Genomic DNA, 12,769 nt, shown 5'->3' with positions numbered 1-12,769 from the left:
AGAGGTGTACACATAAAGTTTTAAGAATTCATCTACATATTTGAAAAAAAATGCGTCTGGAATTTTATAAGTATTTTTTACGAACTCAGCGTATGCAAAACTATAACCTCCTTTGAGCTTAGTATACAACAGTGGGACACCCTGTATAGAGTTCGATAAATTTGCCTGATTTCATAAAAGCATTATGTACACTGTTTGTATGCTCTGAGAACATTTACTATGGTAACGTATATTTTTTACACCATCAAAACGTAGAGATTACAACGAACAAAAGGCCCTCTTTTTTGCAAAAAGCTGATATTTTGACGTAATAATTTTCCGTGTTTGGGGCGCTAATGCAATGTTTTTCGTTCCGTTCCCGTGGAATTTCCGGGATAAAACCTCATTTGTCCTTTCTTTCAAGCTATCCATGTAGCAAATTTCATCCAAATCATTCAGTTTCATCAGTTCAGTGGTTGCCGGTTGGACCGTGAAGAAGAGTTACTTTCGCATTTTTAATATTAGTTACCTTTAGGATCATTCTTTCAAGTAAATGGATAAAATTCCTAGAAAAGCTATCCATAATCTTTTCTACGTAAAAAATCATATTATGTAATAAATCATCATGGAACTATTTACTTACGTTTGTAAAATATTCCTGTAATATGTTCCATTCAAAATATTTAGTTAAAACAGAGAGGATGTTATCGTATTTAGATAAAGTTCAAAGGCTTCTTGAAAAATCGGAAAAAGTACTTGCTAGCGAATATTTATATCAAGATTTATTTATATTTGTTGAAATCTACTTCGTCACAATTTAAGATTTTAATACTAGTAGCATATATGAGTAAACAGTTGTTATTTATTACGTAGTAGTAGGTACCAATAAATGAAATGATTGCATCAGCCATCATGGATCAACATTCTATGTATGAAATATATATGGGAGATGAAAATCCATGGAGGGTTTAGATCCGTAAGAACCACAGCACAGTATATTATGATATATTATGTAGTTACATATTATGTAATATTAAATTGTATATTGACATGATTTTAAAAGAACAACTATGGAGTTTCTTGCAGGTTCTTCTCCATAGGTACTGCTTTCCTTCCTTAAAATATGTAATGACGATTCAAAAGTGCTTCTAGAAGAAGTCTAATTGAATAAATAAATGTTTGATGTTGAGTTTAAATGCCTTCACACGACAAACAATCACATTGCTTATGAGTAAAAAATAAAAATATGTAGATAGGTCTCCTGAAGCGGCACGTCGAAATATGGCTAGTCAGCCACGTTTTCCTTGCGATAAAAAATAATACCAGGTATATTGGTCAAAAACATGAACATTGTTTAAAACGATGTATTACTTACACTTCCATAAATATATTATATGCAAAATATCTGAGTACATGAAATATATTTTTTTAGTAATTATTATTATTCAATTTTGTTTTAGGACACAAACGGATAGTATTTTTTCAGTCTTTGTATGTTCGTAAAAAAACATAAAATAACTGGGCAGATCAATATTCATTGAGGCTACATTTTATAAAAAAAATTGTTCATCCATGTCCATATTTTTTTGGAACGTAGTTCTTTATCACGCGTTGCGAAAGGGGACTAGACGGAAAAAATTAAGACGAAAAGTTGTAACGTCACTTTAAACTAAAGTTGTGAGGCGTGCGGTTGTTTCTCTGTCTGTCTCTTTTTCTCTCATAGAACTTCGTTTCATCCGGGTGTCCGGGTTGCAATTCGATTTAATTTAGCAATAAAAATATGAACTATAATACCTTTTATTTTTAAACGGAACCCTCGATGCCCGAGTTCAAATCACACTTTACCAGTTTCTTTTTATCTGAGTGAAACCATTATTTAAATTTAAAAATAACATTTGATCGTGTTATAGATTGCCGTATCAAAAAGACAACAAATTAACCTTATTTATAAACAGATATATTTCGGTACAGATATATTTGAACACTTAAAACAGTGAAACTATCTGATAAGGTAGTTTTAAGAAATATGGTTATTTAAACAATCCATTCAGTGTTCAACTGTCGACTGAAATAACTTCGTGTCTTAAAAAGTTCAAAATGACGGTGAAAACAAATAGTGGTCATACTCATTGGCAATGGATTTTTTCTTTAATAGGTATTTATTTGAATTTTATTTTCAATTTACAATTGAATGAGTGGATCCGCGAAACGACATAATTTTAATTTAAAGTACCTATAATAAGTTAAAATCAGCTCCAATAAAGAAAATACAAAAAATCGTTATGGATTAAGTTTGTAAAAAATACAGATTAAATATTTTGGAAAATAAAAGCCTGTGTTAATCCCCTCACAATTTTAGTACAGTTATTGCCTTTTCCAACTTAAATAATTTTACAATTTCAACAAAAAAGATTGCCTGCATGTATGTTTGTGTGTGGGTGTGTGTGTTTGTGTGTATGTGTGTGTCATAAAATAATAATTGCTATTAAAAATAGGAACGTAATAAGTTCTCTGTGGCTTCGTAATCATAATAAATAGATTTTTTTTTAATTTGTGATTTGAATATTAGGCAGGAATGAATGTGTATGCGTTATTTGAAATTTAAAAAAATATGATAAATAAAACAGAATGAGAAAGATTTTAACTATATTCAATTAATAATTTAACTTGTATACATTTCAATTGCATGTATTTAGTTAACAAGTAATAATCTAAATATAATAAAAAAATCAAATAAAAATATAAAAACACTAGCCCGCGGCTTCGCCCGCTTTGTCTAAAACTCAATAAATTATATACTAAAGCCTTCCTCTTGAATCACTCTATTTATTAAAAAAAAAGACGGGTTGCACTCCGGGAGTGCCGGCAGAAAACTTGATTATTAACGTTCAGCATGTTTGATATTTTGGAATGGTATCCGTCTTACGCATGGAATATAAGGGCTAAAAAAAAAAACATCCGTCTTACGCTTTTTCGATCAGGCCACGTGTCCTGACGCGAGTTTAAGATTTTATACCCAACGCCGCTAAAGAAGTTTTCACTTCAAAAACTGCATCCAAATCCGTTGCGTAGTTTTACCCGACTACGGCAAAGCAAAAATGTCATATAATACTATTTTGAAGTATGCAATATAATATATGCTATGTGGAGATAAATTTTCATGTTTGGAAAGGCGTAGTCACACGTTACATATACCTATCTACCGTAGCACTTTGACAACGTGTGACCACTGCGGTTTTCCCACAGGTTTTCCAAACATGAAAATTTATCTCTACATAGTGGAATATTGCATACTTCAGAATAGTATTGTATGACATTATTTACAACGAAGGCATCTTGGTAGAATCTACTGTGTCCATTTACTTGCAATTACATTAGCAACTTTGTTCAGTTCAGTATTCTGAAATCTTGTTTTATACTTTTTCAGCGCCGTTTATTGTTTTAGTTTTTTTACTTTATATTATAAAGATTTAAGCATCCACGGGAAGATGACGAATTAAATAATAAAAAGCCTCGCTAAATTAAAAATGTAGAATGAAGTAATTAATGAATTCCTTAAATACGATCCTAGATTTTACCTATTTTGTTTTATACTATGTAGTGATATTATATTTTACCACACAACCGTTTCTCATAAAATACATAAAATTTCAATCTTTAGCCAGCATGGGCTTTATGATCTATGGCCTGGAAGCAGCCTGGATATCTCCCACGACGAAGAAGCTGCAATCTGCTGATTCCCCTCTAGGTGCCCCAGTTACAAACCAGGAAATATCCTTACTGGCCAGCATCAACTGCTTATCATCAGCGCTGGTTGTGCCAATTTTTTCAATATTAGCAGATAGATTTGGTAGAAAATGGGTCGTCTTCTCCATTACTATTCCAGCAATTGTGAGTAAAACAAAGTATCAAGCCTTAAGAATGCTTTTCTTGAAATTCTTGTCGCAGAATTGGCTATGAAATCATATTATTACTTCCATTAAATTTTCCTTAGCGCAGTTTATCGTTAACGTAACCTTAAAATATTTTTCTTCACCCCTTTATGCTTTATTCAAACGTAAATTGTTATAAGATTAAATATATATATTGTGCAAAGAAATAATGCCTACTAAATCTTTTCCAGCTATCAATCGTACTCAGGATAATGCTGCCAAATATAATAGCTCTTTCCATAGCAAGAGCAGCCGCTGGGATATCGGCGTCTGGTGCATTTGCTGTCACACCAGTCTACATCCGCGAACTGAGCCAGAACAATCTTATAGGCGTCCTAGGATCCGTATCAGTCCTGCTGCAGAACCTAGGTTTCCTGATAATGTACTTGATCGGCGCATACTTTGAATACTTCACAGTTTTGTGGATATATTTAGCATTCCCTTTAGCTATGGGAGTGTTAATGTTAAAGGCCCCTGAATCTCCTGCCTTTTTGGTTAAGCGTGGGAAAATAGATGTGAGTAAATAGTTCGTTTCATATTTCAAAATAATTATTTACAAATTACAATTTCCCAAGAAATAAAAAATGTTATTTTACAGGAAGCCTCCAGGGCAGTTGCCTTTCTAAGAGGTCTAAAAACAGATGATAAAGAAGTTAAATCTGAAATAGAATATATGCAAAATCAACAGGAAACGTTTAGGAATCTTCCTACAGTTGACTTGAAAGCTGTATGTAAGTCCTAAATGATGAAAAAAATAGATGAATAAAGTAAACAGCGCAGTGATTCAATTCTAGAATAAACTATGTAATAAATATTTTATTTTCCAGTTAAAGATAAAGCTTGGCGTCGCGGTTTAATATTAATGCTCTCTGTCTTTACAATATATGCGTGGAATGGTGCTTTTGCAATATTATCGTATGCATCTGCCATATTGGAATCAACAGGAAATAATTTCGGAATCAGTCCGGAAGTGCAATCATTGAGTTTTCCAATCGTCATGATTATTGCTTCGTTTGCATTTACAAGTATTGCGGAGAAGTTTGATCGAAAGGTATATTTTACATTTTAGCTAATATAAATTAGGTTCAGTGCTAATTTGTCTGTTATTTCCCCATTATACTCATGCTGTGCGCAATAATGACAAACTTCTGTTCCAGCCTCTCCTAATAGGAGCATACCTCATATCAGCGATTGCTCTCGCGGGATTGGGCATAGCACTGCTGATACAGTCCTACGGCTATACAATTCCTGGTTGGTTACCAATCTCTTGTATGATGATAGCCGTGGCATTGTATGCTGCAGGAGTGAGGACATTACCTTTTATTATAACTACGGAAATGTTTAATTTTCAAGTACGTTAAAGTTTTGTTTCATTAAGAGCTTTTACTGATATGCTTATATTATATTTTTATCTTCTAAATTAATTTTTAAATTGAGTCTCGTAACAATTCAGTTTGATATGAGTTTTGTTTGAAATCAAATTCATGTACCATGATTATTGTCAGGATTGTTTTCTGTTTTCAGGCTCGGGCCAAAGTGATGGGCTGCATATGCATCTATGCCTGGTTATCTGTAGCTATCCAGCTGTTTACCTACGCAGCAATAACAGATACTTTTGGAATACACACGACGTTCATTTTCTTCGGTTTCCTGAATGTATTGGGAGCTTTAATTACCTGTCTCATTCCCGAAACGAGAGGAAAGACTGATGAAATGATTAGAGACGCACTAGCGAATGGGAAAAAGAAATAGTGGAAAAGAAACATATTTGTTGTGTTGGACAGTTTTTGTTTTGTGCATAAGGAAGTCATTTCAAGATTTTTTTTTTCTTTTTGTTTGATGACATTCTTGTTTAGAAGATTTTATGTTTGATGTAGATAAAATGTAAGTCTTGGCTGTATAGTGATTGATGCCTTTAATAGTATTACCACAAATTATCAAACAACACAAACACTATTATAAGAAATTATTCCGTCGTAAATGATAATAATGATTTTTGTGCCTAATGATTGATCTTAACCTATTATTCGCCTCCTCGGTACAGTGGTTGACGCGTGAGCATAGAACCGAGGTGCCCTGGGTTCAATTCCCGGTGGAGACGAAGAAAAATAAATGTCTTGGTCTGGCAGGACACAGAAGGCTGATCACCTACTTGTCCCTATAGAAAATCGACCCGTGAAACAGATGTATAATGCATCTGCCCCTTACCCCACTAGGCCACTAGGGAACTTGGGATGATGACCACCGAAGACATAAGATAACTCATCAAAGTTCAGCTTCAGGAAAGAATGCCAATGATGTTAATTTCAGCTATTATTTGTATTTAAGTTTACCAATTTTTAATAAAAAAGATTATTGTACATACATCTCGTATTTCATTCCCTTGAATACTTTTGATGTTTTTCGTTCCGTTCCCGTAGAATTTCCGAGATAAAGCCTCATTTGTCCTGTCTTTCAAGCTATCCATGTACCAAATTTCATCCAAATCGGTTCAGTGGTTGGACCGTGAAGAAGAGTTACTTTTGCATTAATTATAATATTAGTTACCTAGGACATTTAGGATCATTCTGTCAACGAAATGGAAAAAGTTCAAAGAAAAGCTATCCACAATCTTTTTTACGTAAAATATTATTTGATAAATGATCATAAACTATTTACTTACGTTTGTAAAATATTCCTGTAATATTAACTTCCATTCAAAATATAGGATATTATCGTATTTAGATAAAGTTCAAAGGCTTCTTGAAAAATGGGAAAAAGTACTTGCTAGCGAATATTTATATCAAGATTTATTTATATTTGTTGAAATTTGCTTCGCCACAATTTAAGATTTTAATACCAGTAGCATATTAAAGTAAATAGTAGTTATTTATTACGTAGTAAGTATTAGTAAGTATAAGTATTAGTAGTACCAATAAATGAAATGATTGCATCAGTCATCATGGATCATCATTCTATGTATAGAATATATGTAATATATGGGAGATGAAAATCCATGGAGGGTTTAGATCCGTAAGAACTACAGGACAGTTCTTTGGTATATTATGATATATTATGTAGTTACATATTATTATGTACCTAATATTTAATTGTATATTGACATGATTTTAAAAGAACAACTATGGAGTTTCTTGCAGGTTCTTCTCCATAGGTACTGCTTTCCGAATCGGTGGTAAATGTTAAAATATGTAATGACGATTCAAAAGTGCTTCTAAAAGAAGTTTAATTACTGGTAAATAAATAAATGTTTGAGGTTAAGTTTAAATGCCTTCAAACAATCAGATTGCTTATGAGTAAAAATATGTAGATAGATATAACTATAAGATAGGTCTCCAGAAGCGGCAAAATATCTGAGTACATGAAATATATTTTTTTAGTAATTATTATTATTCAATTTTGTTTTAGGACTCAAACGAGTATTTTTTTCAGTCTTTGTATGTTCGTAAAAAAACGTAAAATCACTGGGCTACATTTTATAAAAAAAAAGACGGGTTGCACTCCGGGAGTGCCGGCAGAAGTGAAAACTTGATTACTACGTTGAGCATGTTAGATATCCATCCGTCTTACGCTTTTTCGATCAGGTCACGTGTCCTGACGCGAGTTTAAGATTTTATACCCATTACAGAAAAAGTGCTCAACGCCGCTAAAGAAGTTTTCACTTCAAAAATTGTTTATCCATGTCCATATTTTTTTGGAACGTAGTTCTATTGCGCTTTCCTTTCGGAAAGCGCGATAAAGAAGAAGTAAGAAGAATAAGATAAGAAGTTTTCCCATTTCGGGGATGGAAAAAATTAAGACGAAAAGTTGTAACGACACTTTATGGTTTAAACTAAAGTTGTGAGGCATGCGGTTGTTTCTCTGTCTGTCTCTCTTTCTCTCGTAGAACTTCGTTCAATCTGGATGTCCACACCTCCAGTTATATTAACAATAATATGTAATATAATGAGGTATACATGAGGTGTAATATAATGAGGTAACATTGTATAGTTTTTAAAAATGAAATAAAATCTTATATTATAGCACATTTTAACAAAAAAATCTTTTTTGTTAAAATAAACACAGCCTCTTCTTTGCCGATGTACGAATTACAATATTTTGTAGTAATTCTATTCTGTGTTAAATCCCATCCACATCTCATCCTACTCATATTATAAATGCGAAAATTTGTGAGGATGATTTTATGTATGGTTGTTTCTCTTATCTAAATGAAAAACTGCTGGACGGATTTGGATTAAACTTAAAAGTTATGCATCAGAATAACACAAGATCTGTAGACATACTTCATTTTACCCGAGCGACAAAGCGTGATAAAATGAAATATTACTAAAACGAAAAAAATATATATATTTTTCTTAAGTTTATGCTTCTACAGCTTTCCATATTGCAATTCTAATGTTTTCGATTTAATTTAGCAATAAAAATATGAACTTATATATTATAATATACTTTTTATGCTTAAACGGAACCCTCGAAGCGCGAGTTCAAATCGCACTTTGCCAGTTTTTTTTATCTCAGTGAAATCATTATTTAAGTTTAAAAATAACATTTGATCGTGTAATAGATTGCCGTATCAAAAAGACAACAAATGAACCTGATTTAAACAGATATATTTCGATACAGATATATTTGAACACTTAAAACAATGAAACTATCTGCAGATAAGGTAGCTTTAAGAAATATGGTTATTTAAACAATCCATTCAGTATTCAACTGTTAGCTGAAATAAAATAGTGAAATAATTTAGTGTGTTAAAAAATTCAAAATGACGGTGAAAACGAATAGTGGTCATACATATTGGCAATGGATTTTTTCTTTAATAGGTATTTATTTAAATTTTTATTTTCAATTTACAATTGAATGCGTGGATCTATGAAACGACGTAATTTTAATTTAAAATATAATAAGTTAAAATCAGATCCAATAAAGGGAATAATTAAGTATACGTTATTTTACATTTGAAATAACGTATGATAAATAAAACGGAATGAGAAAGATTTTAACTATATTTAATTATACATTGCAATTGCATGTATTTAGTTAATAATAAGTAATAATTTAAATATAATAAAAAAAATCAAATAAAAATATAAATACAAGAGTTTTGAAGAAGACCTAGATTTTACCTATTTTGTTTTATACTATGTAGTGATATTATATCTTACCACACAACCGTTTCTCATAAAATACATACAATATCAATCTTTAGCCAGCATGGGCTTTATGATCTATGGCCTGGAAGCAGCCTGGATATCTCCCACGACGAAGAAGCTGCAAGCAGCTGACTCTCCTCTAGGTGCTCCAGTAACAAATCAGGAAATATCCTTACTGGCCAGTTTCAACTGCTTCTCAGCTGCGCTGGTTGTGCCAATTTATGCTATATTAGCAGATAGATTTGGTAGAAAATGGGTTGTCTTCTTCGTTACTATTCCAGCAATTGTAAGTATAACAAAAAAGTATCACGTCATAAGCATGCTTTTCTTGAATTGTATCATGCTTGTCGCAGAATTTGCCAAGATATCATATTATTACTTCAAAAATATTTCCCTTAAAAGCGTAGTTTATCATCAATGTAACCTTAAAATCTTATACTTCACCCCTTTAAGTTTTTTATTCATACGTACATTATTTCATTATTTTATTATTGTGCAAATAAATAATGCCTGCTAAATCTTTTCCAGCTCTCGATCCTACTCAGGATAATGCTACCAAATCTAATAGCTCTTTCCATAGCAAGAGCAGCCGCTGGAATGTCGGCTTCTGGTGCATTTGCTGTCACACCAGTCTACATCCGCGAACTGAGCCAGAACAATCTTATAGGCGTCCTAGGATCCGTATCAGTCCTGCTGCAGAACCTAGGTTTCCTGATAATGTACTTGATCGGCGCATACTTTGATTACTTCACAGTTTTGTGGATATATTTAGCATTCCCTTTAGCAATGGGAGTGTTAATGTTAAAGGCCCCTGAATCTCCTTCCTTTTTGGTAAAGCGTGGGAAAATAGATGTGAGTAAATAGGTTGTTTAATATTTCAAAATAATAATTTACAAATTACAATTTCCCAAGAAATAACAAATGTTATGTTACAGGAAGCCTACAGGGTAGTTGCCTTTCTAAGAGGTCTAAAAACAGATGATAAAGAAGTTAAAACTGAAATAGAGTACATGCAAATTCAACAGGAAACGTTTAGAAATCTTCCTACAGTTGACTTGAAAGCTATATGTAAGTCCTAGTTGATGTAAAAAATAGTTTAATAAAGTAAACGGCACAGTAATTCAATGCTAAAATAAACTGTGTAATAAATATTTTCTTTTCCAGTTAAAGATAAAGCTTGGCGTCGCGGTTTAATATTAATGCTCTCTGTCTTTACAATACATGCGTGGAATGGTGCTTTTGCAATAGTAACGTATGCATCTGCCATATTGGAGTCAACAGGAAACAATTTCGGAATCAGTCCGGAATTACTAACATTGAGTTTTCCAATTGTCATGATTATTGCTTCGTTTGCATTTACTAGCATCGCGGAGAGGTTTAATCGAAAGGTATATTTTACATTGTAGGTCACATTGTATATGTTACATCTATTACATAAATTAGGTTCAGTGCTAATTTGACTGTTATTTCCCCATTGTAATTCAAGCTTCGTACATGCATGTTCCTTCTTCTTAATTTAAATGACAATGCTGTCCATAATAATGACAAACTTCTCTTCCAGCCTCTCCTAATAGGAGCATACCTCATAACAGCGATCGCTCTCGCGGGATTGGGCATAGCGCTACTCATACAGTCCTACGGCTATACAATCCCTGGCTGGTTACCAATCACATGTATGATGATAGCCGTGGCGTTGTATGCTGGAGGAGTGAGGTCATTGCCTTATATTATAACTACGGAAATGTTTAATTTTCAAGTAAGTTCAAGTTTTCTTTCATCATGAGATTGTACTGATAAGCTTATGCTTCAGGATTGTTTTCTGTTTTCAGGCTCGGGCCAAAGTGATGGGCTGCATAGGCACCTATGCATGGTTAACTGTAGCCACACAGCTTTTTACTTACGCACCAATAACAGATACTTTTGGAATACACACGACGTTCATTTTCTTCGGTTTCCTGAATGTATTGGGAGCTTTAATTACCTGTCTCATTCCCGAAACGAGAGGAAAGACTGATGAAATGATTAGAGATGAACTAGCGAATGGGAAAAAGAAATAGTGGAAAAGAAACATATTTGATGTGTTGGACAATTTTTGTTTTGTGCATAAGGATTAAGGAAGTAATTTCAAGAATTTTTTTGTCTTTTTGTTTGATGTAGATAAAATGTAAGTCTTGGCTGTATAGACCTTTAATAGCACAAATTATCAAACAACACAAACTAACTACTTAACACTATTAATAGAAATTATTCCGTCGTATAAAAATCATTGTTATCATTTATAACAATGATTTTTGTGCCTAATGATTGATCTTTACCTATTATTCGCCTCCTCGGTACAGTGGTTGACGCGTGAGCTTAGAACCGAGGTGTCCTGGGTTCGATTCCCGGTTTAGACGAAGAAAAATAAATGTCTCGGTCTGGCAGGACACAGAAGGCTGATCACCTACTTGTCCCTAAAGAAAATCGACCCGTGAAATAGATGTATAATGCATCTGCCCCTTACCCCACTAGGGAACTTGGGATGATGACCACCGAAGACATTAGACAACTCATCAAAGTTTAGCTTCAGGAAAGAATGCCAATGATGTTAATTTTAGCTATTAATTGTATTTAAGTTTACCAATCTATACATATAATAAATCTGTAGAAGGGTCAATTCTGTACATTGAAAATATTAAAAAAATAAATAGCATGGGGTGTTACTGGATCGATACCAAACCCAAATATGTGATTAAAAAAATTTTTGTCTGTCTGTCTGTCTGTCTGTCTGTATGTGAAGACATCACGTGAAAACTAACGGTTCGATTTCGATGAAACTTGGTATAATTATACCTTATTATCCTGGGCGTAAAATAGGATACTTTTTATCCTGGAAAAATACGTAGAAAAAAAATTAATCTTAATTTTTCAGTTTTATCCATAGACGTTGTTCTGTAGAACCGCGAACACACGTTGCGTATTATTATAGGCCCAGCCGTATTTGGGTCCAATAGATATTTATAAGATGTCATTGTCAGAGTTACTCAAAATGGAGAAATAAACCAACCACGCCAAGACCGACATCCGCGCGGACGGAGTCGCGGGCGGAAGCTAGTTTTTAATAAAAAAGATTATTGTATACATCTCGTATTTCATTCCGAATGTCTTCTTACCCTTGAATACAGGATCGCTAATGCAGTGTTTTTCGTTCCGTTCCTGTGGAATTTCCGGGATAAAACCTCATTTGTCCTTTCTTTCAAGTCCAAGTGGTTGGACCGTGAAGAAGAGTTACTTTCGCATTAATAATATTAGTTACCTAGGACATTTAGGATCATTCTGTCAACGAAAAGGAAAAAGTTCAAAGAAAAGCTATCCACAATCATTTTCTACGTAAAATATCAATATTTGATAAATGATCATGAAACTATTTTCTTAAGTTTATAAAATATTTCTCTAACTGTGCATTTACATCAAACGAACATAGAGCTAGAGCAAGAGCATTCTTTCGTGATCTTTTTTGATGACGAGAAATAAAATTATAATTGACAAGCTAATTTATATGATATAAGTAATAATTTTGTAATTAACATTTGATAATTTAATTGGACCCATTGTTTTATATACAACTAGCGGTCCGCCCCGGCTTCGCCCGTGGTACATATGAAAAATAGATGTTGGCCGATTCTCAGACTTACCCGATATGCACAGAAAATTTCATGAGAATCGGTC

General features: G+C 33.1%; 2 protein-coding genes and 1 long non-coding RNA gene across 3 annotated transcripts in view; 2 read left to right on the top strand and 1 right to left on the bottom strand.

The window, feature by feature from the left end:
- The window catches only part of LOC149477156 (uncharacterized), a 145,457-nt gene that overhangs the window by 131,053 nt on the left and 1,635 nt on the right, over positions 1-12,769 (bottom strand). The gene's annotated exons all lie outside the window — the stretch shown is intronic.
- Positions 2,077-6,081, top strand: LOC149477158 (facilitated trehalose transporter Tret1-like). Its single transcript, XM_089710615.1, has 7 exons — positions 2,077-2,134; positions 3,641-3,870; positions 4,103-4,426; positions 4,510-4,642; positions 4,739-4,962; positions 5,069-5,263; positions 5,436-6,081. The coding sequence occupies exons 1-7, from the start codon at positions 2,077-2,079 to the stop codon at positions 5,661-5,663; spliced, it is 1,392 nt and encodes a 463-aa protein (XP_089566741.1). The 3' UTR covers positions 5,664-6,081.
- LOC149477157 (facilitated trehalose transporter Tret1-like) lies at positions 8,674-11,118 on the top strand. The gene is made up of 7 exons (XM_089711000.1): positions 8,674-8,731; positions 9,118-9,347; positions 9,590-9,913; positions 9,997-10,129; positions 10,226-10,449; positions 10,623-10,817; positions 10,891-11,118. Exons 1-7 carry the CDS (start codon positions 8,674-8,676, stop codon positions 11,116-11,118), a joined length of 1,392 nt encoding a protein of 463 aa, XP_089567126.1.

This window comes from Colias philodice, chromosome 25, assembly GCF_061535455.1.
Source record: "Colias philodice isolate Cphi_HAF_F1 chromosome 25, ilColPhil1 Martin Lab GWU primary, whole genome shotgun sequence".
Lineage (NCBI taxonomy): Eukaryota > Metazoa > Arthropoda > Insecta > Lepidoptera > Pieridae > Colias > Colias philodice.
This window is presented reverse-complemented; position numbering and strand designations above follow the sequence as displayed.